The 25,925-nt window shown below is 51.8% G+C and overlaps 1 protein-coding gene across 1 annotated transcript in view; it reads right to left on the bottom strand.

The window, feature by feature from the left end:
• LOC144938222 (sodium channel protein type 4 subunit alpha-like) overlaps positions 1 to 25,925 on the bottom strand; it is a 63,184-nt gene that overhangs the window by 4,789 nt on the left and 32,470 nt on the right. The window contains exons 15-24 of the mRNA XM_078866038.1: positions 15,397 to 15,753; positions 12,400 to 12,900; positions 11,619 to 11,742; positions 9,924 to 10,078; positions 8,809 to 8,982; positions 7,321 to 7,443; positions 4,994 to 5,275; positions 4,193 to 4,246; positions 1,480 to 1,617; positions 273 to 377 (exon numbers count right to left, since the gene is read on the bottom strand). Of these exons, the coding sequence (XP_078722164.1) occupies positions 273 to 377; positions 1,480 to 1,617; positions 4,193 to 4,246; positions 4,994 to 5,275; positions 7,321 to 7,443; positions 8,809 to 8,982; positions 9,924 to 10,078; positions 11,619 to 11,742; positions 12,400 to 12,900; positions 15,397 to 15,753 (2,013 nt within the window). The remainder of the gene's footprint in view (positions 1 to 272; positions 378 to 1,479; positions 1,618 to 4,192; positions 4,247 to 4,993; positions 5,276 to 7,320; positions 7,444 to 8,808; positions 8,983 to 9,923; positions 10,079 to 11,618; positions 11,743 to 12,399; positions 12,901 to 15,396; positions 15,754 to 25,925) is intronic.

Here is a 25,925-nt window from a genome sequence, read left to right on the forward strand (position 1 = left end):
CAATGACGATTGTGACTGATCCTGATGATGATGATTGTGACGATATCAGTGACGATGACGATGATGACGATGACGACAACAACGACGGCGGCAGTCATTTCAGCGATGGGCAATAACGATGAGGACGATGACAATGTTCCTGACGACGACGACGAAGACATCGATGACGATGACAGCGACGACGCTTCATGAAGGCCGGGAAACCCGGTGACGACGACGGTAATGATGACGGTGAGATTGACGGTGTAAACGTCGCGAGCGAAGCGTCTCACCGACGGCCGCGGTATCGGCTTCACCGGCTTCTTGGAGCCGAGCTTCTTCATGGCGCTGTGGAACTTCTTCTGCTCTTCCGTCATGAAGATATCCTCACCACCAAAGTACGCGGGAGACAACGCCACGCTGGTTACAACCGGGAACTCGAGAGCTCGCGCTCGCGCGGAGAACTTCGGCGTTCGCATTCACCAAAGAGTTTGCCGCCCCCGGTTGGTGCCGCGGGCGCGATCGCCGATGCCGCCGACGGCACCGTCGCCTCGCAGCAGCGTCATCACACACGGCACGAGCAACCACAAGCATCATCTTAACCATGGCGTTATCTAGCATGGCATCGTCTCACACAGCGTCATTACACGCAGCAACATCAATCATAGCATCATCACACGCAGCATCATCGCAGGCAGCATCATCGACTACAACATTATCTAGCATCACATCATCACACACAGCGTCATCACCGACAGTATCGTCAACCACAGAATTACCACACACAGTGGCCTGTCCTGATCAACTCTGTGGATGTATTGATAATAATGGACGATGCGCTGTCTGCTTCACAGCGAAAGTTACGGGTCCCTTGATGTTGTTTGATGAAGGGTAGGCCACGTGTGCTGGCCTACCATGTATCACTGGGGAGACAAAGGCGGCCGGGAAGTGGTTCTGGCCCACGCCACCCATTTGCTGGCCTTCATAGGTGCTACTCGGTCACTCCACTTGCCCCAACAGTATGTTAAGGCTACACGGGGGACCTTTGTCTCTGTGTGTATTAAACAGGGTCCTGTTCGGCATGTTTGGCTAATCCCTTTTGGAGTCAGTTGACAAGATCTTATTGTTGGCTTAGTCCGGTAACATGGCCTGGGCGCTGGCCTTGTGTCAGCTGACAAATTCCGTCACCATTGGCTTTGTCAGCTGACAAATTCCCTGACCGTTGGTTTTGTTAGGTAACAAATTCCATCACCGTTGGCTTTATCAGGTGACAAATTCCCTCACCGTTGCCTTTGTCAGGTGACAAATTCCCCTCGCCGTCCGCTTCATCGGGTCCAAAATGACCTCGACCTCGGCTTGCGAGCGCCCAGAGAAAGCCCCGCGCGTGCGAAGCGACAACACCGCGCGCACAGGCCCGGGCCTACTTGCCGCACTGCCTGATCCCTCCCGGGGGCCGTCACGCCACGCGCGCCCCTCCCGCGAGCACCGACTTCAACTTATCTTTTTCTTCTGCTGGTTGAAATTGTCGATGATGACGCCGATGAAGAGGTTGAGCGTGAAGAAGGAGCCAAAGATGATGAAGATGACGAAGTACAGGTACATGTAGATGTTCGTCTCGTAGATGGGCTGCTCGGTAACCTGCAGGACGAGGCGCGGTGGGGGGGAGGGGGGGGTCACACACTCATCGTTGGCCCCCCGAGGCTTTGCGGTTCGAACCCGGCAGGTCGCCCGCCCCCCTCACGACCGGTTATTGGCTGCGATGTGCCGACAAGAGGAGGGCCCCCCTTGCTTTTGCCGGCCGTCACGCTCCGAATTTGGCAAGAAACAATAAAAAAAATGGAAACAATCGGCTTTGACCTGTTCTGGGCAATGAAATATTTATCAGAGTATGTTTTTGCCAAAAGCATGTGCGGCGAATGCGGACTTGATGCCCTGCAATCGGCATCCGTTTGGTGTTTCGAACATCTTCACACCTCGTGTTTTAATTGCCAGAAAGGGTCACAAAGCCTTTTGTTGTTTTACATCGAATTACTCAGTTGGGATGGCGCACACGGCACTCATCGCCCACTACCCGTGGGCTGACGGCTAGTCACCCACCACCCAGTGCCACACAGGGACAGCTGCCACTGAGGGGCTGCCCTTTGAAACGTGTGGAGACAGAGACGTGCCGCACGTCGCTCGTGCAAAGCCTTACGAGACGCCACGGAAATAATAACAAAATCATTCTCATCGTCATGGTAAAAAGAAATTACACCGGTAAAATGTTTGAGGTGACATCACCTCATCACTAGCTCATGGTAAAATACCTCATCGCTGGCTTTATCAGAGGGCAAGTGACCTGAATTACGAAGTCACGTGACAAATTACGTCACCACTGGCATTTTCCAGGTATCAATCAAACTCACCAGTGGCTTTTTAGGGGACAATTTACCTCACCGCTGGCTTCGTCGGGCAGTAACAAACCTAATCTTTAGCTTTGCAAGATGGCAAGGGGGCCTAATCATGAGCTCTGTCAGGTGACACATCGCCTCCTGACTGGCTTTGCCCGATGCCAAGTGAACTCGGTGACCTCGTCGTCATCGTCAAAGTGACACATTTACCACTTCGTCAGGTGACAAACGACGCAGGCGAGGCGTCGCGACACCTCGCGAACCGCGAATAAATTGCGCTTGAGGGTCTCTTGAAATATAATTTTTTTAAAAAAGTATTAAACGATAACAGCAAGAAACCTTAAGACGCCAACGCGAACTTGAAACGGAGCGGGTTATAATTAAAGCGGTGTCGCGTTTATTTATTTATTTACCTATCCCTTATATTTAGCCGGGGGGGCGTTGGCGCGAAAGATGCCGCGTCTCTGCTGGCGTGCGATCCGGGGGGGCCGGGGGGGGGGGGCGGGGGGGGGCCGGGGGGGGGGGGCGGGGGGGGGCCGGGGGGGGAGGGGGGGGCGGAGGGCGACCTCTCATTCGACCCAGCAGGGGCCGCGTCAGGTCACAGGGACCCCGTCGTCGCGACACGGGGTGGGGGGGGGGGAACGATCGGAGGAGGCACGGGGGGCCCTCCCGTGACGCCGAAGCCCGCCCGCCGCTCGACCCTCCGTGGCGCCCGTTCCGAGATGCCGGGAACCAATCAGGGATCGGCGCTCCCGCGCGACACGACTGGACGACGCGGGGGGGGGGTCCAACTGCACTGGACGTCTGTGACAAAAGAGCTTTGGAGCTCATCGGATTCCTCCGGCATGAATAAATAAGTGTTCTAATGTTCTAAAGGTTCTAAAGGTTCCCAACACCGGGGAAGCCCCAACCGCAGCTGCTCAGCAATGGCTTCGACCTGCCGAGACGACAGTGGCGGCTCCTCCGTCAAGCCGCAACAGAACGGCGACCGCACAGATGACTCCCCCCCCCCCCCCCAACGCATTTGCGACCTCAGAAGGAAAAATCTAAAGTGGATGATAGGTGACGTTTTAAGCCATGGCCGTTCTTCGTTGCACACGAATGGCGAGCGCAGAGGGATATTGACGAGCCCGCGCCGCGTTATCCAACATGTGTTGCCGAATGCATTCATGCAGAAGCGCACAAGACAAAAAGACAAAGATCCCCCGTGAAGCCTTAACAGGCTATTGGGGCAAGTGCTGTTAGCGAGCAGCACCTACGAAGGCTGGAACAGCGCACAAGGGGGTGGGTGGCCAACACCATGCCCAGCCGCCGTTGTCTCTCCGGTGGCGATGTTTACTAAACACTGCACTGGGTACTCATTTAAGGCTGAGTCGACCTAGGGGAGGCCCAGGACCGGTTCAGATAATCGTCACCACTGGTGTTGGCCGTGAGCGGGAATCGAACTCGGGTCCGCCGGGGTTCATAGCGCGGCGCGCAGACCGCTACACCACCGCTCACACACAGACACACGCACGCACCGCAGAAGCCTACACGCGGACACGACGGGCACGTGAACATCGCCGCCACTCATCAAACTCCCTAGCGCCCGGCGCCTCGTGTGTGTACAGTACGACGACGGGGATGGCGGTGGTAAGCGACGGCTCGGCAACCCGCCTCAGAAAGCGCGCGCCGCGTTTCCCCCCGGAGGAGGGAAAACCGCATCTCATCGATCGCTCAGGTTACCCCGAGGGGAAAAATCAAATCGCTTCGCTCGGGTCAGATGACGACGCCATTACAGGGTGGGGGCGTGAGGGGGCGGGGGGGGGGCTCAATTAACTTACTCCGCGGGAGTCGACGGCCGCGTACATGATGTCCATCCAGCCCTTGAACGTCGCCTACCGTGAAAGGGGCAAAGGCGAGAGGTTTAGTTGGGTTGGGGTGGCGGTGGGGAGGGGGCGTAGGGATGGGGGAGGCAGGGGCGGCACTTTTTATTCAGCATCCCTTGCCGAAAGGGATGTCCCCCAACGGCGCGATGGTTGACGCACGCCAGGCTTGCAATCAAGACAATGAACACAACCGCCGCCACCTTCTCCCCCGTCGCTACACGAAGGAGCGGCAGCCCCCCCGCCATCGTCGTTGTCATCTTGCTGCTGCTGCAAATTCGCAACAACAGCGGCGTTCACTCCGCACCGACTTTTCAGAGACACTCGAAAGGCCCCAACTCTATCACCTCGGAGCGACGCCTCAGTCACGGTCGTTCACGTCCGTGAATTATTGCGAGCGTTCACAATGAGCATTTTCAAAAATCATCATTATCGCGATCCACGGGCAGACAGCCTGTAGGTGTCCACTGCAACATCTCGCCATTTGTTTCCACTTTCCTCCGTCTCTGTGGCAATGTGCTCAGCCGGTGCCACATCTTTCCGGCACTAATCTCTTACGATGTCGTCGCCACGCCATTCTTCGTCTTCCTCTCATTCCGGTTCCTTCCATTTCCCCCCGAACAACGCACTTTTGATTTCCCCGTTGTTGTCCGTCCTACACGTGTCTCCAAACGGTGCCGGTTTCCCTCGTTATCATTACATTAATTTTAAACGGTAACATTTGTTGTTATTCACAAGAAGCCAGTGAGGAACACTCACGACTTGGAGGAGGGCCAGGTAGCCGAAGCCAACGTTGTCGTAGTTGACCTTGACGTTGAGCCAGCGCGCCTCCTGAGTGCTCTGTTTGAGCACCATGCAATCGGAATAGTTGTTGACCACCTCGGGCAGGAAGCGGCTGCCGTCCGTCGTGTTCATGCAGTAGTAGTACTTCCCCGCAAACAGGTTGACGCCCATGATGCTGAAGATGAGCCAGAAGATGAGGCACACGAGCAGCACGTTCATGATGGACGGGATGGCTCCCACCAGCGCGTTCACCACCACCTGGAGGACACGAACACCGGAGGAGGGAGGGAGGCGGGGGGAGGAGAGGGATTGAGGCAGGGAGGGAGGATGGGGGAGAAGGAGGGGAAAAAGGGAGGGAGGTGAGAAAGGGAGGGAGGGAGGAGGGGCGAGAAGGAGGTGAGAAAGGGAGGGGTAAAAAGAGAACAAAACAATATTTACAAAAGTTGTGTCACGTAGCACCAGAGACACGTCAATTAGACATTAATAGACAGACAGGCAGACTGGTCTCTGATGGGATCCCCAGATAATGGACAGATATGAAATCAACACGCCAAATCAGAAAGGCGTCTGGGAGTAATTACAGGGCAAAATGAGTTGTTGTTTGTATTTACGCGCCACAGCCGACGCGGCATCGCTAAACAAATGGTGTGACATTTCCCAGGGATTCTAACGATCACCTCCATGCAGGGCCATCCATGGGGGGGTCAGGACAAACCCCACCGCGTGGACGCCTTCAAACTAAACCGGAAGTATTACATCCGACACCGTGACGCGGAAGCGCGGGGGAGGGGGGGCTCCCCCCCAAAGCGTGGGGGGCCCGGGTCGGTCGCATTGATTCTCCGTACACCCTAGATACACCCTAGGGACGGCCCTGCCTCCACCGCTCGGTGGCGTGGGCATGGCGCGGCTACTACCCCCCAAAGCCCCCCCCCCCCCACCTCCAATCTCAGCCTCTCAAGTCGACGGAGAAATTTAAAATGAAATTGGGTCAACGCCTGCGAGCGTTTCATCGCGGCGGGTCGGCCGCGAGGAATTATTTTTGGCGAGCGCCGTTGAATAAGTGAACGTTCGCACGGCAGCGCACGAAGCGGCGGCGCGGAGACGGTGAAGCGGCACGAATGCCACGGTCTCCGTGACCCCCGCGTGACCCCCACGACCCCAACGGCCACCATGACCCCCACGACCGCCGCGACCCCCACGACCGCCACGACCCCCACGACCGCCACGACCCCAACAACCTTCACGACCACCACCACTCTGTCCTACAGACAAGTTTTTTTGGGGGGGGGACCACCACCACTCTGTCCTACAGACAAGTTTTTTTGGGGGGGGGAGGGGAGGTGAATTCTCTTCTTGACTATGGTCCTTAAATGATGTGCAACACCTTTTGAATGTCGCCTTCCTCCAATGTGCTTGCTACTCGGGCGTCTGCAGCGTTTACGATCCGTTCCCCGTTGTAACTTCCTTTTTTTTTACGACCAAGGTCCTCCTCGGGTCATTCACGTAAAGCAGCTCATGGCTGAATGTTTCTTACCGGCGTCAACAAACACGCGAACAAATCAAGTCAACGAACGACACTGCGTCGCACGCGAGTAGATACGAGGCCTTGTTCGGACTTTGTTTGAAGGACATGACAATGACCGTGGTGAGGAAGACCTGATGGGAATTTTGGAAGGAGGATCTCAGAAGAAGGACTTGGTCAGATAGCAGATCAGAAGGACACCTTGGTTCGGAGCAAATCAGAAGGAGGACGTTTGATGGAGGACATCAGAAGGAAGACATCAGAAGGAGGACAATGGAAGGAGGACAACGGAAGGAGGACAATGGAAGGAGGACAACAGAAGGAGGACAACGGAAAGAGAACAACGGAAGGAGGACAATGAAAGGAGGACAACGGAAGGACAACGGAAGGAGAACAACGGAAGGAGGACAATGGAAGGAGGACAATTTAACACGTCGGCTTTCGCGACTCAAATTTTTAAATGCTGTTGATTCTCTCTTCAGCACACCGGTGGGGTAAAGAAGTCAATTAATTTGTCCTTTGAAAAACGTGACGCATTTTTTTACTGTTTGGCCGTGTCGGGTGGTGGAGGGTTACGACACATTTATAAATAACGCGATCTGACCCAAAAACCTTTATTATGGAAGGAGGACAATGGAAGGAGGACAATGGAAGGAGGACAATGGAAGGAGGACAATGGAACGAAGACAACGGAAGGAAGACATCGGAAGGAAAGACAAAGGAAGGAAGACATCAGAAGGAGGACAATGGAAGAAGACCCTCTGATGCGACGGGGCCTTACCCGCATGCCTTCAAAGCGAGACAGAGCACGGAGAGGTCGCAGGGCCCTGAGCGTGCGCAGGGACTTGATGGCTCCGAGCTCCGAGTAGCCCATGGCGGTTGCCGCGAGGCTCACCAGGGACACCTGGGGCGAGGAGATGACGGGGGAGGGGTGAGACACAGGGAGTCGGGGGGTATCAACACATTGTGCGTGAAACCTACAATCCCTCTACATTGATTCCACATTAGGATGACCGACTAAACCGAATAACACTTTTGTATTCGTGCAACCAACGGTGCAAAATCCTCGGATTGCATCGCTTGACGAGCATGAAAACCACCACGACCATTAAAAACCGACAGGGTAATTGGACGATTTGTATGGAAACGACGGCACGTTAGCGGCAAGAGGGATGTGGACTCGCTCGCAGAACAGGCAGACACGCCAGCCTTCACGCGAGACTCAAACGCGGCCGAGGAATCCACCACGTTCACAAAGTTACGGGGGACGGATTTGCAGGACTCGCGAGCCGCACCAGAATACGATGTAAAACAGAAGTAACTATTTCACGGTAACTTCACGATTAGAGCCGTCTGTGATTGTTCGGACGGAATCCGTCGCACACGGCTTATTGCGTGGTAACTTCCCGATTGTAACCATCTGTGATTGGACGGGATCCATCACGTGTCGTTTATTTTAACTTCCTTCACAATTGTGGCTAATCGCCTGATGATGCTGGTTGTTGTAATCGCCCGCGAAACGTCACGGTACTGGAATTGTAAATGTTGTAAGAACTAAAAAATGTTTTACGTGACAAACCTTCCTGATTGCCCCTCCCCCCCTTAATTATGAATGATATCGTATTCATTAATTTAATGAATATTTAAATTACTCGTACATTTAGACTCATTTGCCCCTCGTATTTTATTTTAGTCTTCTGCCAGCACGAGGTTATACCGCGCGATGACTCTCCATCCGGTCCGCATACCGGCGTGCACAGCACCCCACTTGAGATTCTGATTTCGTGAGGGGTGCGAGGGAGTCGCGGTGTGGGAAAGGGTGGGAAGGGTGTGAGGGTGTGGAATGCCGGCGAAGCGTTGGGTGGTGTGGAGGCGTTGAGGCGTGGATCACACGGGCGCGTGGAAGGGGGGGGGTACACCCGAGATGATTTATTTGCGAGGGAGAGACGTTAAAGCCAGCGGGGATTCCCCTTCCGCCCGCGCTGACGCGAGCAAGAAACTGCGGGGCTGCGCCTGCAGCTGCGCCGAGACAACGCAACTCGCGTGCAATTCTCCCCTCTCCTGCTATTGTAAAACATCCTTCTTATTAAACACGTCCCGGTATTTTTTGGTACGTTCTTTTGTATTCATTATTTAGTTTATTCTCTTTTTAATTTCGTATATTTTTTTTACTCGAGCCCCACGTGGGCGACCTTAACGAAGGGGAGGCGTCGGGAGGTTGCCCGGCGCACGGTGGGCCTGGCGGTCGTGCCGCCACTTCGCTACGTACGTCCACGATGAGGAAGTCGAGCCAGCACCACGCGTTGGTGAAGTACGTGTGGAAGCCGTAGGCCACCCACTTGAGCAGCATCTCCATCACGAAGATGTAGGAGAACACCTTGTCGGCGTATTCCAGCACCGTCTTGATCATCCTGCGCTGGTCGATGTAGATGTCTTCGAACGCCTGCGCAGAGCGGTCTCCAGTCAGCTACTTGTGACTCGCCCGCCCGCCCGCCCGCTCGCTTACCGGCATTGACACTTCAATGCAAAGTAAAGGCGCAGCCCTGCAAGCGCTCGCTCACTCGCGACACTGCTGGCGGAACAGGCCTCCGCGAGAGGAAGCCCTACAGAGACCCCGTGAAGGGTGTTTGGCCTAGTCTTCTACTACGCACACTTTACCCCACCGCACGTAACCTGCCTCGCGACTAACCGTGGGTGTACCCGTTGGTACTGCTGCGTGGACAGATGAAGGGTGGGGGGAGGGCGAGATTGAATCGATCGTGACGAACTGTGGATTGGCAGCGTGCGACCTGTGGCACCACGGCCACCTTTTGTCATCGAAATCGCAATTTGAAACAATGCGATTAGCAAATTGCAAAGGCTGCAATTTTTTGCGAAGTCCTATTACAGTACTTTCTTATTGGAATTGTTGTAATTGTTATTATATTAAATTTATGTATTTAAACTTAACAATTGTTCCGTGTTTGATTGATCTATTTCAATTTAAACATTTTAATAAATACATGTTGGAAGCAATTCATATCTTTTAAGTTCTCATCCTTGCACTAGAATATATAGAGCAATTCATATTTTGATGGTATCATATGGTAATGCCCCATCGCATGTTTTACATCTATTACACAGTGAATATTGAACAGAAGCTTGTCTTTAAAATGTAATCGCAATATCTGTCAGAAAACTCGCAATTAGATATTTTCCCCAAATCGTTCAGCCCTAGACTCTTCCTAGATCAACGAAGCCGAGTTCGATTCCCGGCCAGGGTTGAACGTAAAGTGGCGAGTGTCCATCCCGAGCCTCCACGTCGCCGACTTTGACGCCGTGGTGGTGCACCGTCACGGTGCTGCGACCGTCTCTCGCAGCGCTTCGGAAGGCCGGCGCTCTCACCAGCGCGCCGCTGCTCATCAGGATCATGAAGACGATGAACGTCTCGAACCAGTTGTGCTCGACGATGCGGAAGCAGGCGCGGCGCAGCGTCCACCAGACGAGGCCGCGTCCGCTCTCCACGTCCACGTCGCAGATCGGGTGGCGACGCACAAACTCTGCCGGGGGGGGGGGGGGGGGCGGTCGTTCGCTCGGCGTTACCGATTGGCGTGAGCATTCGGCATTTGTCCGTCCGTTGTCCGTCACGTGTTGTTTTAGTTTTGTTACGTGAGCGTCACAATAACTCTAGCAAAGATGGGACGATATGAACGAATCTTCAGTGCGAAGTTGTCTTGCTGTTAGGGAGTTACCACGTGGAAAGCCGGTTAAAATTGGAAACAGTGGAAATCAAGTCAGCATTTAATCACTTTCCAGCTAAGGTCGAAAGCGTTCATGCATTAACTGTGTCCTTCTGTCAGCCTGTCCAACAGTCTGTCTATTTGTAACGTGGGGTCACAATTACTCTGTCGTAAAGGTGATCAGGCACCAAATATCTGGGAGGCTGAATCATTGGAACACAATTTTTTTTGTTTTACCAGGTCAGACCCACTGAGCTAAATAGCTCTTTTTCAGAAGCGACCTGGCCACAAATGATAGCTCAATGAGGAGGCTTATCACATGGAAATTTATAGCAGCCAAATACTCTAAACGCACGTTTATAAAATGTAGAGGGAATATCCGGAGGACACGGACCAAAATCGACACGATCTCGAGGAGAACATGAAAACTCCAAATATACAGGTATCAGGGTCGGGATTGAAACCACGACCTCCTGTATACCAGGTGAGGGAGTTAACATCTCGCCACCGTGGCACGCCATAGGGGCTCTCTAGAGCTACCGCAGGCGAAGGCTCTGCCACCAGCGCTTTCACCGAACCAGTAACGGGTGGCAATCTGACAGCCCCTCCCTCAACTCCGCCAAACCCTGTCCACTATTACGTAGACACCCACTCAGTCACTAGGCCTCCTCAGCCTTTCGTGTCAGCTCCGCCCACTACTCTGGCGGCTCCGCCCACTACTCTGGCGGCTCCGCCCACTACTCTGGAAGCTCCGCCCACTACTACGGTGGCTCCGCCCACTACTCTGGAAGCTCCGCCCACTACTCTGGCGGCTCCGCCCACTACTCTGGCGGCTCCGCCCACTACTCTGGCGGCTCCGCCCACTACTCTGGCGGCTCCGCCCACTACTCTGGCGGCTCCGCCCACTACTCGGGCGGCTCCGCCCACTACTCGGGCGGCTCCGCCCACTACTCTGGCGGCTCCGCCCACTACTAGGGTGGCTCCGCCCACTACTCTGGCAGCTCCGCCCACTACTCTGGCGGCTCCGCCCATTACTCTGGCGGCTCCGCCCACTACTCAGGTAGCTCCGCCCACTACTCTGGCGTCTCCGCCCACTACTACGGTGGCTCTGCCCTTTGCCGCGGTAAGATTTTAAAGAGGCGACAAAATCCTGATTTTCACAAAAGCTTCGGTGTGTGTGTGTACGTTGAACTTCTTTTGCACCACCGTACGTAGCCAACCGTGTTAATCGGAGGTGTGGGGCGGGGGGGGAGAAGGACAACAAGCTAACACGCAAAAATCAGTTCGCATCTAGACGCCGTATAAATCTGTGAGGGCACCGGTACTGTTCCGGCTAAACCGGGACGTTTGGCAGCCTTACCATCGGTGAAGCAGCCGAGGGGCCCCTCCTCCTGCTCCTCGGTATCCAGCGCCTCCTCGACCACGTCATTGGGAGCCAGGTCCACGGTGCTCGCCTCCGACGAGCTGCCCTCGTGACCGTTTCTCTGCACAAAGCACAAAGACCCCCCCCCCCCCCCCCCGTATAGCTTTTTTACGGACTGTTGGGGCAAGTCCTGTGAGAGAGTAGCACCTGTGAAGGCTGGAACGATGGGGTGGGGTGGCCAGCACCACGCCCGGTCGCCTTTGTCTCCCCAGTGGTCTATGTTGACACTCCGCACCAGGTACTCTTTTTGAGGCTGAGTCGACCTAGGGGAGGCCCAGGACCAGTTCAGACAATCGTCACTGATGTTGGCCGTGAGCGGGAATCGAAACGGGGTGGCCGAGTTCGTCGAGCATCGTGCTAACCGCTGCACTACCACAACCACCACCACAAGCACACACACAGACGGGTCCCTTGTTCAATCTCGTTTAGACTGCAGGAGCAAGGGATGTCAGCGGGCGCCGATCAAGGCAGGTGCTAAATTATAGGGAGGAGCGCACTGCGCTACGAACCCGGCAGCCTGTGCTCGATTTCCGGCCTTGGGCTTCCCCGACTTCAACTCGGCCACCAATGAGTACCTGGGGCATTGTGGGAACGGCAGCAGAAGGGAAGCCAAGGCGGCCGGGCGGGCGGGCGCAGTGATGGCCACCCACCACACACCCGTGCTGGCCTCAACAGGGTGCTGCCTCAAGCGAACGCGAGGGCCTCCTCTCGCGCTCACCTTCTTCTTCACGCCATCCACCAGCGACAACGACGACGAGGAGGTCGACGAGGACGAGCTGCTCGAAGCCCGGCGCTCCAACTCGGCCTCCAGCTTGGCTATCGGCACTCGCACCGGAAGGACGGCATTCGCCAGGAGCCCCGCTCGTTCCCCGTCCGTGGCAGGCGACCCCTTGGTATCGTCGCCGGCACCCTGCCCGTTACTCTGCAGGGTCTCCATCTCGAGCGCCGTGTGGTTCCGGACGCAGTTGTCGGACTTGTCCGGCAGTTTCCCCTCTTCGAGAGCGGCGGCGTCATTGCCGTTGCTGTCGCTGCCGTCGGCGCCGGGGCCGCCGCTCTTGATGCACTTGGCGAAAACTCCCCGCACGTAGCCCTTCATGAACGCGACGCCGCGCTCGATGCGCGCGATGGCGATCTGTAGGCTGTTGGCTTCGTTGTCGTCGTCGCTGGCCGATAGGCCGCTGAACGAGCTGAGCAGCAGGGCCAGGAAGAGGTTGAGGAGCTGACGGGTTTCGGATGAAGGGGGCAAGGGGGGGGGGTCGGGAAGAAGAAATGTCGGTCAAAGCCAGTGAATGATCGTCAGCGAAACGGTTGTTGTTTGTTTGCTGTTGTCGTTGGTGTCGTCGTCGTCGTATTTGTCGCTGTTGGTTTAGTTGTCGATGTATATACGTATGTTGAACTTCTTTGCCACCATACGTAGCCAACTGTGTTAACGAGAAGTGCTGGAAAGAGTGCATATTTCCGAGAGACCTGCGCATTTTCGTAGTACAGGGAGCAACGATTGATATGCGTTTTGCAATTAAGTATTTTACGAGGTGCAGGGGAAGGACAACAAACTGTCATCGTCGTCATCATCATCATCAGCCTTTGCCATGGATGACGTCGTCGCGGTTATAATGGGCATAATTGTCAGAATAATTTCTAGCAATCGTCATTGTGCCTGACGCCACGTGAAATATGTCCACACCAACACCGTGGTGAAACTTACCGGCGGGGTCACGTGACGTGTCCCATGCTGCTACTGCACTCTAAACCCTGATTGGCTGCCGGTTCACTCAACACCCCCACCCACCGGAAGTGGTCATTATGCGCCATTAGGCGACCCTGCCGACATCACTCATTTGAGAATAAGAACTGGCCAAATGTCTTGTCATAAAGGCCCTCCACCACCCGACATAGGGAAACAAGTTCAGGTGTGCCGTGGTGTGCAAGCCCCCGAACGTAACGATCGTTATTGTTTCGGCTCGCCTGTAAGTTCAAGGACAATTATCATGGCCAAATGGGGCGCTCGGATATGGAGTTTCACGTGAAACCGCTTCAGGAAAAGAAAATCAAGGAAAGACAAAGGAGCCACAAATGTGGCCAGCTTATTACGTGGCAAAACCAAAACTAACATTAAGATGAATCATAATAATAATCTTACGTTGCTCGAAGGGGAATTCTGGTTGTCACTCGCTATTGTCCCCGCCCACCAATTCCTCTTCCTGTTGCGCGTACACTCCACACCGCCCCCCGCCCCGATTCCACAACCCCCCCACTCCGCACCAACCACTATTCACTCGCGCTGTCTCACGCGCCAATGTGCCTTGAAAACTAAAAACACGCCCAAAACAAGCCCGGGGCCTGTAGCCGGAATAGAGGGCGGGGGCCCTCAAGATAAAGGGAGTGGGGCCTAAACAGGAAATGGTTGTGGCCTAAACAGGAAATGGGTGGGGCCTAAACAGGAAATGGGTGGGGCCTAAACAGGCAATGGGTGGGGCCTAAACAGGAAATGGGTGGGACCTAAACAAGAAATGGGTGGGGCCTAAACAGGAAATGGGTGGGGCCTAAACAGGAAATGGGTGGGGCCTAAACAGGACATGGGTGGGGCCTAAACAGGAAATGGGTGGGGCCTAAACAGGAAATGGGTGGGGCCTAAACAGGAAGATGGCAGGGCCTGAACAAGGAAAGGGCTGGCCTAAATATTGAAGGGTGTAGGCCGAAACAAGAAGGGGGTTGGGCCTAAAGAGGAAGGAGGCAGGGCGTGAAGAGGAGGCCTAAATAGAGGACTTCCAATTAAAACAGCAGGGCCCCTTAAAAAAAAATAAACCGCAACTCGACAATGAGAGCTTCGACCATGAACTTCCCACGACAAAAAGACAGTCAAATGAGCACAGCAGGCATCAACAAAGTAATGCTGCAGATGCGACCACAAGCCAACTGGTTACAGATTATAATAGAGGCTGCGAAAGCCTTCGTGTTAAGGTTCTAACTGGTTCCCCGTGACGTCAGGCCCGGCTCCACCTCCTCTCGAATTGGGGGTCCAAAGAAACATTTGGTGGTTCAGGGCTCACCCACTCCAGCACCTTCCCCAGCACCCTCCTAACGCTGACCCTGCGTGCCACGATGAAGTCCTCCCCGTGCCGACAACAGCTGGGGGAGGTCAGGAAATACTATTACATTGCAATGGTGGCGAGATGTTAACTACCTCGCCTGGTATAAATGAGGTCGTGGGTTCGATTCCTGACCCTGACGCCTGCTGTATATTTGAAGATTGCACATCTCTCTCTCTCCCCGTGGTCACATTGATTTTTCTCCGGGTCCTCCGTTTTTTCCCTCCACATTTAGAATCAACATCACGCGTTTAGATTATTCGGCTGCTATAAATGTCCAAGTGATCATAAGCCACTTTGTTGAGCGATCATTTGTGATAGCCAGGTTGCTTCTGAAAACGAGCTACTACATAGCTCAGTGGGCCTTCATCATCATCATCACGATCCATGGGCAGATAGCCCGTAGGTGTCCACTGCACATTTCGTAATTTCTTTCCACTTTCCTTCGTCTCGTGCCAATACGCTCAAATAGCGCCACATCTTTCTGGCGCCAATCTTTTACGTCGAAGCCCTTCTGGCACCAACCTCTAATGTCGGTAAGCCATTTCAGTGAGCTGGTAAAAGTGAAAAAAAAACATAATTCTAAATGAGCATCGATCGCCGCCGTGGAGCTTTTGCCAACGCACCACAAGGTTGCCGATGACCATGACCATCATGAAGACGATGAGGCACATGGTCTGGCCCGCCACCTCCATGCAGTCCCACATGGTCTCGATCCACTCGCCGCAGAGCACGCGGAACACGATGAGGAACGAGTGGAAGAAGTCGTGCATGTGCCAGCGTGGCAGCACACACTCATCGTTGATCTTGCACACGCACTCCTTGTAGTTCTTGCCAAAGAGCTGCATGCCGACGACGGCGAAGATGAAGACGATGATGGCGAGCACCAGCGTCAGGTTGCCCAGGGCGCCCACCGAGTTGCCGATGATCTTGATGAGCATGTTGAGCGTCGGCCATGACTTGGCCAGCTTGAACACTCGCATCTGGATTGAGATGAAATAATACAATGAAAAGTGGAGGAGTTGTATGCACATATGTATGCTCAACTGCTTTCGCACAGTATGTATATCCAACCGCGCAGTCGGAGGTGCGGAGGAAGGGCACCAAACGAAACACAAAAAGCAGTTTTATAGCTCCAGTGGCTTCCTCACATCGGAAGAAAGAGCGTTCCAGACGGCCTCAGCAGCGCACCTGAAAGCGTACGATGTGGTGACCGTCTTTGTTCGATGGTTAGCCAAAAGCCGTTGCGAGGATTACCGGAGTTTGCGTGATGGTATAACGCGTAGTACGGGTTTTTGCGGCCGATGTTACGACTCGTACCTATGTATTTATTTTTCGGGCCGCCACGCGGCGAACTGACCAAATTGTGTATCGGGAAAAACCCTCCGGCCCCTGACACGGCCACCAAAACAAATTCGTCGTCACGCGTGCCCAGCGCTTAACGCGCAAAATTGCTGTTGTTTCAGCTCGCCGGTGAGCTTGAAGAATAATTTTCAACAACCAAATGTAACAATTAGATGCGACGTTCCGTTTGAAACTATGTCAAACCGCTGTCAGGATAGCCCATTCAATCAAAGACTGCGCAACAACGACAACAACAACAAAACCCATCACATGAAATTTGGTTCCATACTGAATTTGGTTAAGATTCCAGCTCTGATAATGAAATATGGGTTTAACCGTTGTGCGTTAAACGTTACTCTCGGCGACGGTGTGGGTAGGGAAAGTGCTGCCCCCTGCTTTGTCACTTGAAGAAGGTATCTCAAGAGGTAGTTCTGCGATATCCACTTTCCTCGGGCCATTGGCTAATACGAAGGGGTCGCAGCTGCTTTGCGAGCGATCTGAGCGGATTCTTCATCGAACGGGGCGACGCCGGTGGCACAATCGGGGAGGAAACGACGCAAATATTTACGATTAAAGTAAATGGCCAAGACCGGTAAAACTGGTGTGAACAGATCGCGAGCGCGCACGCAGTTTGATGAGCGAATGATCGTGCGGGCGCTTGGGCGACCGTGCGAAAACAACCACTACGCAAAGTGGGCAGTAGCTTGAGTGAGTGGGTTTCCCTGCTGTGCGAGTGTGCGAGCGATGTGAACGTCAGCGGTTCAACGTGGGAGCGTTTGAGCGAGCGTGTGAAGGGAAATCACGCTTGCGAGAAGACTGAGCGTTTGATGGAGTGAGCGTCACAGGGAGTAAATGCACGAGGGTGTGTGGATGTGCGTGTTGAGCGAGGTGCTCGCTAAAGAAGCACTTGCCCTGAAAGTTTGTTAAGGCTATATGGGGGGGGGGGGATCTTTGTCTTTGCCTTGCGTGAGCGAGCACATTTTTATTCGGTAATTATTTTAAGCGACGAATGAGCCGCGGTTTTTCGTCCGATCGGCAAAGGAAAAAGAAAAAAACTGCCGGCTGCGTTTGCGAAACACTTACATGGAACTATCATTTTTAATGGAAAAAGAACGAATAATAAATATTTCGATTTAAAGCTTTCGTGACTGCAGGGATTCATCTTCTTGGTTCTTTCGGTAAAGTCACGTAGAAGGGAAGTAATAAAATAATAAAAATAAAACATAATAAAACAATTCTCACGACGTTTCGGCCACAACGCAAGCAGCCATCCTCAGGCGAAGAATGAAACACCCCAAGCTTGGAGCGTATATTTAAGCTGGGTTAGAGGGGGGGGAGGTGGGAAGAAGAGCGCCTAAACAAAATAATTTGCATATCAAGAGGAATTCAGCATATGGAAAATGCGTAGGAGGTGGGCGGGGGGGGTTCCAAATCAATACTATGCCCGTGCATTATGCAGGATTAGCAGCATCAAAGGGGGGGGGGGAAGGGGGGGAGCATTAACAAAGGAAAGGAATGTTAATAGTATGTAGCTGTAGTTACTAAACAACCACGTAAAAAACTACAGTATAAACTGAATGACAAACTAAAGTATAAACTACATAGCATCATCAGTAAACTTACTATACTCTACAATAAGCTGAGTTACTAACAGTAAGTAATACATGAAAAATTCTACGTTGTAAAAAATTATATAATATGCTTCCATCTAAACTTTATTCTCTTACATCACACGCGTCTATACCGTACTATATACTTCCATAGGCAAAACCAACATTAAATTACATACTGTATTGCTATAAACCACCCTATACCTTATACATTTTTAATATAACACTATGTATTATTCTACCCACCCTAATGTGTATCAAAATGGTTTATTACGTCCTTCCAGTGATTGCTAAGCCAGAATCCATCTTCTCGGTTAAAATTGTCTCTGTGTTTGTAAATGTGGATCGCCTCATGTACGAATCTCTCATGATAGCCAGATGGCTTGCAGAGAACCTCTGTCTTGGAGAAGTCAATGTCATGTGAGCCCACTGAGTTGTAACAGTGATCTGCCACGGCTGAGGTGTTTGTCCTACAGTGTTTCAGGTCAGCTTTATGTTCACGGATGCGGTCTGAGACATGTCGTTTGGTTTCCCCAATGTAACTGCTACCACAGAGGCAACTTAGTTTGTAGACACCAGGGTACTGTATGTCTGGAACCACATCTTTTACAGACGGTACCAGATCACGGATTTTATGTACTGTGTTGAATCGGACCTGGATCTTGTGTTTAATCAGGATTTTGGAGATCTTTTTTGTGACCCCAGCAATGTAGGGTAAGGTGATGGTCTTGAAAGGCTCCTCAACAGGATCCTTCTTGGTGGTTGGAGTGATGGCTTTGCGGATTGTGTAGTCGGAGTAACCATTAGCCTTAAGAGCTTGGCGTACGTGTTTGAGTTCACTGGAAATGTGTTCATGGTCGGAGATGCATTGGGCTCTATGATATAGAGTCTTGATGAGGGAATTCTTCTGGGATGGATGGTGGTGGGAATCCGGTTTTAGATAAGCATCCGTGTGGGTGGCTTTCCTGTAGACAGAGTGGCTCATTGAACCATCAGGTCTCCTTTTGATTAGGACATCCAAAAAGGGTAGCTTGCCATCATTTTCGACTTCCATGGTGAATCTGATCATATTCACCATGGAAGTCGAAAATGATGGCAAGCTACCCTTTTTGGATGTCCTAATCAAAAGGAGACCTGATGGTTCAATGAGCCACTCTGTCTACAGGAAAGCCACCCACACGGATGCTTATCTAAAACCGGATTCCCACCACCATCCATCCCAGAAGAATTCCCTCATCAAGACTCTATATCATAGAGCCCAATGCATCTCCGACCATGAACACATTTCCAGTGAACTCAAACACGTACGCCAAGCTCTTAAGGCTAATGGTTACTCCGACTACACAATCCGCAAAGCCATCACTCCAACCACCAAGAAGGATCCTGTTGAGGAGCCTTTCAAGACCATCACCTTACCCTACATTGCTGGGGTCACAAAAAAGATCTCCAAAATCCTGATTAAACACAAGATCCAGGTCCGATTCAACACAGTACATAAAATCCGTGATCTGGTACCGTCTGTAAAAGATGTGGTTCCAGACATACAGTACCCTGGTGTCTACAAACTAAGTTGCCTCTGTGGTAGCAGTTACATTGGGGAAACCAAACGACATGTCTCAGACCGCATCCGTGAACATAAAGCTGACCTGAAACACTGTAGGACAAACACCTCAGCCGTGGCAGATCACTGTTACAACTCAGTGGGCTCACATGACATTGACTTCTCCAAGACAGAGGTTCTCTGCAAGCCATCTGGCTATCATGAGAGATTCGTACATGAGGCGATCCACATTTACAAACACAGAGACAATTTTAACCGAGAAGATGGATTCTGGCTTAGCAATCACTGGAAGGACGTAATAAACCATTTTGATACACATTAGGGTGGGTAGAATAATACATAGTGTTATATTAAAAATGTATAAGGTATAGGGTGGTTTATAGCAATACAGTATGTAATTTAATGTTGGTTTTGCCTATGGAAGTATATAGTACGGTATAGACGCGTGTGATGTAAGAGAATAAAGTTTAGATGGAAGCATATTATATAATTTTTTACAACGTAGAATTTTTCATGTATTACTTACTGTTAGTAACTCAGCTTATTGTAGAGTATAGTAAGTTTACTGATGATGCTATGTAGTTTATACTTTAGTTTGTCATGCAGTTTATACTGTAGTTTTTTACGTGGTTGTTTAGTAACTACAGCTACATACTATTAACATTCCTTTCCTTTGTTAATGCTCCCCCCCTTCCCCCCCCCCCTTTGATGCTGCTAATCCTGCATAATGCACGGGCATAGTATTGATTTGGAACCCCCCCCGCCCACCTCCTACGCATTTTCCATATGCTGAATTCCTCTTGATATGCAAATTATTTTGTTTAGGCGCTCTTCTTCCCACCTCCCCCCCCTCTAACCCAGCTTAAATATACGCTCCAAGCTTGGGGTGTTTCATTCTTCGCCTGAGGATGGCTGCTTGCGTTGTGGCCGAAACGTCGTGAGAATTGTTTTATTATGTTTTATTTTTATTATTTTATTACTTCCCTTCTACGTGACTTTACCGAAAGAACCAAGAAGATGAATAATAAATACCCTGTAACATGATAACAAATGTAATGTTAATAGCTTCAAAAAGTCAAAGAGTCTCCCACTTGTCCACCATCGCTGTCAACACATGGAATCTTCTCCAGGTGGTCTTCAGAGCCTGGAGGCGGCAAATTTCACGTGGCGTTGTTGCAAATTCTCCGAAGTGTTAACATATTTTAGAAGCGCCCTGTGTATACGTGTATATACTCTGCTCTCCTCTCACGTTGCCTCGCTCGTCCGCCCCGGCGTGTGTCGCGAGCTCGCCCAGGTGAGGGGGCTCGGGTAACACGAAACGCCCTTTGCCTTGTAACCCAGCCGCCCGTCTAATTGCGTCCGTTCACGATATTTCACCCGACACTAAACGTCGTCGTCACTTTTTTTGCAACGCCCGTTCGGCTTTTTTTTTTGCCTTCACGCGAGAACGCCGCGGAGAGTGTGCACTGGAGAAAGTGCTCACGGCTCAAACTCAAATAATCATAATAATGGCAGACGAGGTAAAGGCGCGGCCCTGCAAGCGCTTTATCACGCCCGCTGCTGCCAGAGAGGCCCTCTTGACTAACACGGGCATGGCTCGGAGGTCCTCATCATCAGCGGCCTGAAGAATGCCTGTGAATTAACGAGAGTGGAACGTAACGCATATGCTGTAGCACGGAGAGATGTGTCCCCATGCGAGAGCATTCGCTGGAGGGAGCTCTGTCTAGAAGAGCCCTTCTTCCTAACCTTTTGGTTCCCGAACCACCGGTTGGCCTGCTAGGCCGTGGGAAATGGTCCGCTGTTATAATTACAGACATTAATACCAACAGTAACAAACGAACACATCCTGGCTCAAACACCATCAGCCGTCTCATTCGTGCGAGTAAACAAAAATCAACTTCAGTATTCGGCTATTGCGCACTATGGAAGCAGCAATGTGTTGAGGAGCTATAGATGCCAATGCGGAGGTCTGCTGCTGGTCACGACGAGAGGGCTTCAGCAGACATTCGTGTCGTGTCACTGGTCATTCTCCTCCTCCGTCGAAGGAGAGCAGGCCACAGTGGGTTTACTGTGGGGTTCATAGCTTAGGTTGCATGGGCACAGTCACACGACTGTGGCTTTTCATTATTGCATTTCTAGAAGTTTCTCTCTATGAGTCTCTATGTGTCTCTATGGGTCTTTAGCTCCATGACGGTGTATCTCATATGTGTCTCTCTGGGCTTACTATATGGGTCCATGGTTTGGGGCACATGGCCACAATCGCAAGGAGATGTTGCGCATCGACCTGCTGGCATTCTGATTTAGTTGATAGTTAGACCACCAGTGTCTACGAGGACGAGGAGGAGGAAGAATATCCAAGCCAAGAGGAGCTGTGATGATATAAGAAGAGGTTTTACCCTTTCTGGCAATAACACAGCTGTGTTAAGAGATGTTAACACACCAAACAGAAACGTGTTGCAAGGAATCCTGTCTGCAAGAAAGGTCCCATGACGTGTGATGGTGTTTGGGTCTCGAATGAGGCCGTCCACGTTGTTCTACTCTGTTCGCAATGGTTTTTATGGCTTTTCAATGAACACTTCACAACACTCTCAAGAGTTTTTGTTTCAAATATACACTTTCAATAGGAGCCCGGTGCCGAGCACAAACTGTGACGTGAAGGTGGGGAACAAAAAAGTCCGCGGACCTCGGTCCCGAACACTACGCACCTATACTCTTTGGTTGTTTCGGTAAAGTCACGTAGCTAAAAAAGAATAAAAATGAAAACAACTAAATAAAATCACAAAAAAATAGTTATTTCTTTAATTTGTGATTTCATTTAGTTGTTTCCATTTTTATTATTTTTTACCTACGTGACTTTACCTAAAAAACCAAAGAGTATGGATCCTTGCAGTCACGAAAACTTCAAATCTAGAACTACGCACCTAGCCTCAAAGTAGAGGGCTGAAGGGTACTTGTTGATATTTGACAGACTGCGTGTTATTTTGGCGCAAGGTGCTACGAGGAAATCCGCTGACGGGTGAAAGCGGTGCGTGAGTTGAGAACGAGCGGCGAAGCGCGGCCCTGGAGGGTGCTGCTTGGTCCCCACGCTCCCTCCCCGCACGCTTGCCACGCTGCGCAGAAGACGTGGAAGAACCCCACGATTTACCCCACCGCACGCGACCCGGCGAGCGACCAAGCGTGTTCGCACGCAGTGACTCTGCTGGGTGGGCGGAGGCGAGGCGGGAGGGAGGGGGGTTTAAGAAGCTCGCACTGTTGACAGTGCCGGATTAAGCTAAGTCATTTTATTTTTTTCATTTGCTATACAGCCAGATAATACGACAAATCTCTAACCTTAAACACCCAGTCGTTAATAAAAGATGAAGGCGGTATAGTACTATAGTAATAGAGCAAGGGCAGAATCACTGAACTGGAATTGATAGCTTGAAAGCATTTCGCGTGGGGCCCTTGAAAGTTCGGGGCCCGTAGCATGTGTAGCTACTTTTGCTACGAGGATAATCCGGCACTGACTGTTGATCAATCGTTTCAGTCGCTGCGCCGGGAGATTGAATCGAACCGGCGACGTCCGGATCGTGCGTCCAGTGCGCTGACCGCTACACCGCCGCCTGATGAACTGTTGACGGTTTTATGGAGATTGCGTGCTCACGATGTGCTAATGTTGATTCGAGATGAATGAAGCCAAAAGAATGGCATGAACGAAAAAAACGAAACATACAGACGAGATAGCACCCAGCGCCAGCAACACCACGATCAACACCACCACGATCATTGCCACCACCACCAGCGCGATCATCACCACCACTAAGGTCAACACCACCACCACTTCTACAATCACCAACATCACCAAGATCACCACCACCTTGATCATCACCACCAACACCACCCCGATCATCACCACCACAACGATCACCGACACCACCACTCTACCACCATCATCGCCATCGCCACCATGATCATCAACACCACGACAATCATCACCACCACCACCACCACGATTATCACCATCATCAGCATCACCACCACGACCATTGCCACCATCAGAATCACCTCCGCCATCCACCATCATCATCATCATCACTACCGACACACGCCCGAGATCTCGCCAGGCTATGTTTAACTCCCCTCTCCTGTGTCAAGCCTCGGATTTCCATTAATGAAGCTCGGAGCGCAAAGGATCATTTTGTAATCCGAGCGAGTAGAGGGGAAAAAGAGAGGGCGAGAGAATGTGTGCGCACACGAATAACGTCGACGATCACGCACACGTTCTACTACGACAAGCTCGCTCACGCACGCACAAAGACAAAGATACCCCGTGTGGCCTTTACAGACCGTCGGGGCAAGTGCCGTTAGCGAGCGCCACTTATGAAGGCCGGCACGGCACACGAGGGGGCGGTGTGGCTAGTACCAACCCCCGGCCGCCTTTGTCTCCTCGGCACTGATGTTCACTACACACTGCACGCCGCTGGGGGTGGAGTCCAGCTTGCGACTTCGGCGTGCTGAGAACCATCGCGCCGTTCAGCAGCGCCACGGCGGTTTCCCCAACGTCACTCGACGACTAATTTGAGCAATTTCCAGCTTTATCTAATTTGCAACGAGAATACGACTATTAAAATGTATGATTTAGTGATACAATAAAAGTACTCAGAACACAGATATAGATTTCCTTATTAATTTTTTAAAGAATAATACTCAATTACATATCAACGAAGAGTTTATTAACTTTTTTCATCCGAGGAAATCTCGCTGAATCTGAAGATTATTTTTCAGAGGGCCCTGCCTCTAGGATGCTTGCCCAATTCCTTCATCATCATCATCGTCATTCACGGCCAATCCGTCACCATCTCTCGCGGTGCTGCACTCTAAAAATCCGTCCATTGCGTCCTGTCTTGGTAAATTGTGGGTAATTATTAAAAAAAAACCCACGGACAACAAACCTGTGGTTGTTTAAACCACTGAATAAATACAAATAAAATAAAGCTATCTGTTGACCATCCCCACCAATGTTTCATTGTGGCATTTGCTTAGTGGACCACATCCTGCCGATGAGTCTCAAAGAAGTTGAAACAGATCCAAGCGTTTTATTTGCCTAATTCAACAGCTGTTGTCGACGAATATTGGTTCTGCTTTTTGTGTTTAGTTTGTTGCCGCCCCCGCCAGCAAAATCCGATTAGAACGGCTGGCTACGTACGGTGCGAAAGAAATTCGACATACACACACACAGCACGAAAGGTCAATAGGCCATTGAACCGCAACGCCATTGCATTCTATATGAGAGTGGCACAACTTGACTATTCCGTTACTAATTTAATTCCTTCTTGAGTATCTTTGCTCATGCTGGAAGAAACCTGGGGTGCCCGGAGAACCCACCACCCCACCAAAGACAAAGATCTCCCGTATAGCCTTCGCATACAGTTGGGGCAAGTGCTGTTAGCAAGCAACGCCTGATCTCCCCCCCCCCCCCCACACGCGCAAACTCGAGGGAATGGTACGGCCGTGACCGGTTGCGTGCCACTTGCCACGGACCGTACCACTATCACGCAGGGGTGTCACTGATGTTTCAGCTAGGCCAACCCCCTTGGGTCGGTTATCGAGTCCTTCCCATGCAGCTGCTTAGCAGAGGGGGGGGGGTCACATGACATTGCGAGCTTAATCAATGTTTTAATGGGATGAGCCCGGTGTATTTTTAGTAAACGAGCTGCAGCATAACCACAGGGTAGCTGGACCCCCCCCAACCCCTAGCGTGGTTGGATGTGGCCAAGACACAACCGCCACTACCCCCCACCAACCTTCAAGTTTGTCGATGTGGCTAAGAGGCACCCACGGAACGTTTAGTTCTGGCTGAACCACTCACAACATTTTGGCCAGTAATACAAACAAAAATCACAGTATACTTTTGGGTTTCTCTCCCGTCCACGAGCTAAAGCTGACGACGAGACCGTTACGTACACCGTCAGTAGACTAGCCAGTAGTTTTAATAAAGTACAATTTAATTTAATTCACTCTCCTCATCCATGACGAAGTGGAAAAGGGGGGGGGGGGTGGAGGGGCGAACTGGCATGTAACTAATAACCAGCAGGAAACATTCCCTAGGCAGGTAGGTGAGTATGTGGGTGGGTAAGTGAGTAGTCAGGTAGATGGGTAGGCAGAAAGGTGGGTAAGCAGAAAGTGAGTAGCTGGGTAGGTGGGTGAGTAGGCAGATACGTGGGTAGGCAGATTGTCAGGTGGGTGAGTTGGCAGGTAGGAGGGTAGGGATATAGAGAGGTCTGCTGATAGGTGGATAGGCAGGTACAGTAGGTCAGTAGGCAGCAGAGGTCGCAAACGGGTTTTGATTTCTTACCCGTACCCGGCCGCACCAGGGTCGCAAACGGGTACCCGTACCCGGCCGTACCCGTACCTTACCCGTACCCAGCCGGTACGGGTAGGGTACGGGTATCGGGTACCTGATTGCGACCTCTGGGATGAAGCCATGTTGCAGGCGCGGGTGGGTTGATTCTAGGAACTTGAATTGTGAGAAGAGACAAGACGTTTGGAAATGAGTGACAAACGGTGACTCACCAGTGACTCATGGTCTACCCGTACCCGGCCGCACCAGGGTCGCAAACGGCTACCCGTACCCATACCCGGCCGGGTACGGGTAGCTGGG

Source organism: Lampetra fluviatilis, chromosome 21, assembly GCF_964198595.1.
Source record: "Lampetra fluviatilis chromosome 21, kcLamFluv1.1, whole genome shotgun sequence".
Taxonomy (NCBI): Eukaryota; Metazoa; Chordata; class Hyperoartia; order Petromyzontiformes; family Petromyzontidae; genus Lampetra; species Lampetra fluviatilis.